Raw genomic sequence first — 1,125 nt, 5'->3', positions numbered from 1 at the left:
TTTCAAAACAATCAGAATGTTTTATTATCATTCATAAGGGGGCCACTAATATTCTTTAAGTTTATAATAAAAGATAGACATTTAAGCAAAAATTATCAAAACTCTTGGGAGAATCAGTTGAAAATGATAAATAGCAAAGCATCCCCTATTTATCCAAATAAGATTTCTACATTGGCAAACAAATTTTTAGCCAATCTGCTGGTCCTTTAGCTACTTTGGTCCGGTGTAGCCTGCATATTATTAAGCTCACCAAACCTCAGGCCGACGCGCATTGAATGCTTCAAGAACTTCTCGGCACATCTTATAACACAAGTCTCTTCCTGCTTCTGAAGTGATTTGCGTGTAAAGCTATCGACACAATCATTGAAGCATCTCTCTACAACTGAATTATACATTCTCATACTGCAGATACAAATTAAAAAGGCCATAAATTAAAAAAATTTCGAAGCCATATATATAAGCTTCATTATAAAATTCTGTGATTTCTTCAAATATGGGGAATCAAGTGAGAAACAGCATGCACTTCATAAACTCCATGTTTAAACCAATGACATTGCAAAAATTATTTAGTGGGAACATGTATTTGGCCATAAAGCGGAAAAATAGCTCTATATTGCTAACAATTTTCAGGAGGTAAAATCATGAGCAACTTTTCCTGTAAACTGGCAGAGCACTCATTATTAGAGGGTAAGCACTATCCAGCTAAAAACTAAAGAAACCAACCAAACTGATGCTTTTTGGTTTCTTGGTTTGGTCTTCCAAGTTTGGCTCAGTGTGCTTTGGTTTTAGATTTTGGTAAATTTTGGTTTGATTCAGTTTTGGTGATAAAAATAAAACTGAAGCCTATATGTGTGTGTGTGTGTGTGTGTGTGTGTGTGTGTGTATATATATATAATATTTTTGTATACATTATACATAAAAATTTGAAATTTGCATTTTGAATTTTTTACCCAGTATTTTCACATTGGTTTTAATATTTTTATGATTATTTTGGTTCAGCAGTTCGGTTTCTCTCCTAGAAAAATAAATTCACCTCAGTTTTGTAAAATTCTAACAAAATTGATGGAATACTCGTCCCAACCATTATGAATCTGTAGAAGGGAAGAAAGAATTTGTGCGTCATTT

General features: G+C 32.8%; 1 protein-coding gene across 1 annotated transcript; it reads right to left on the bottom strand.

Annotated features, from left to right (window-relative positions):
• LOC149491829 (mitochondrial import inner membrane translocase subunit Tim9-like) lies at positions 1–404 on the bottom strand (the record flags this gene model as incomplete). Its single annotated transcript, XM_089717014.1, is given in 1 exon segment — positions 1–404. A coding segment is annotated over 1 exon segment (198 nt), but the record flags the coding sequence as incomplete, so codon positions are not given.
• Between the last annotated feature and the right edge of the window lie 721 nt (positions 405–1,125).

Source organism: Jatropha curcas, unplaced genomic scaffold (assembly GCF_041381405.1).
Source record: "Jatropha curcas cultivar XTBG-Jc1 unplaced genomic scaffold, XTBG_Jcur_1.0 HiC_scaffold_498_pilon, whole genome shotgun sequence".
Taxonomy (NCBI): Eukaryota; Viridiplantae; Streptophyta; class Magnoliopsida; order Malpighiales; family Euphorbiaceae; genus Jatropha; species Jatropha curcas.
Note: the sequence above shows the minus strand (reverse complement) of the source record. Positions and strands in the feature narration are given on the sequence as shown.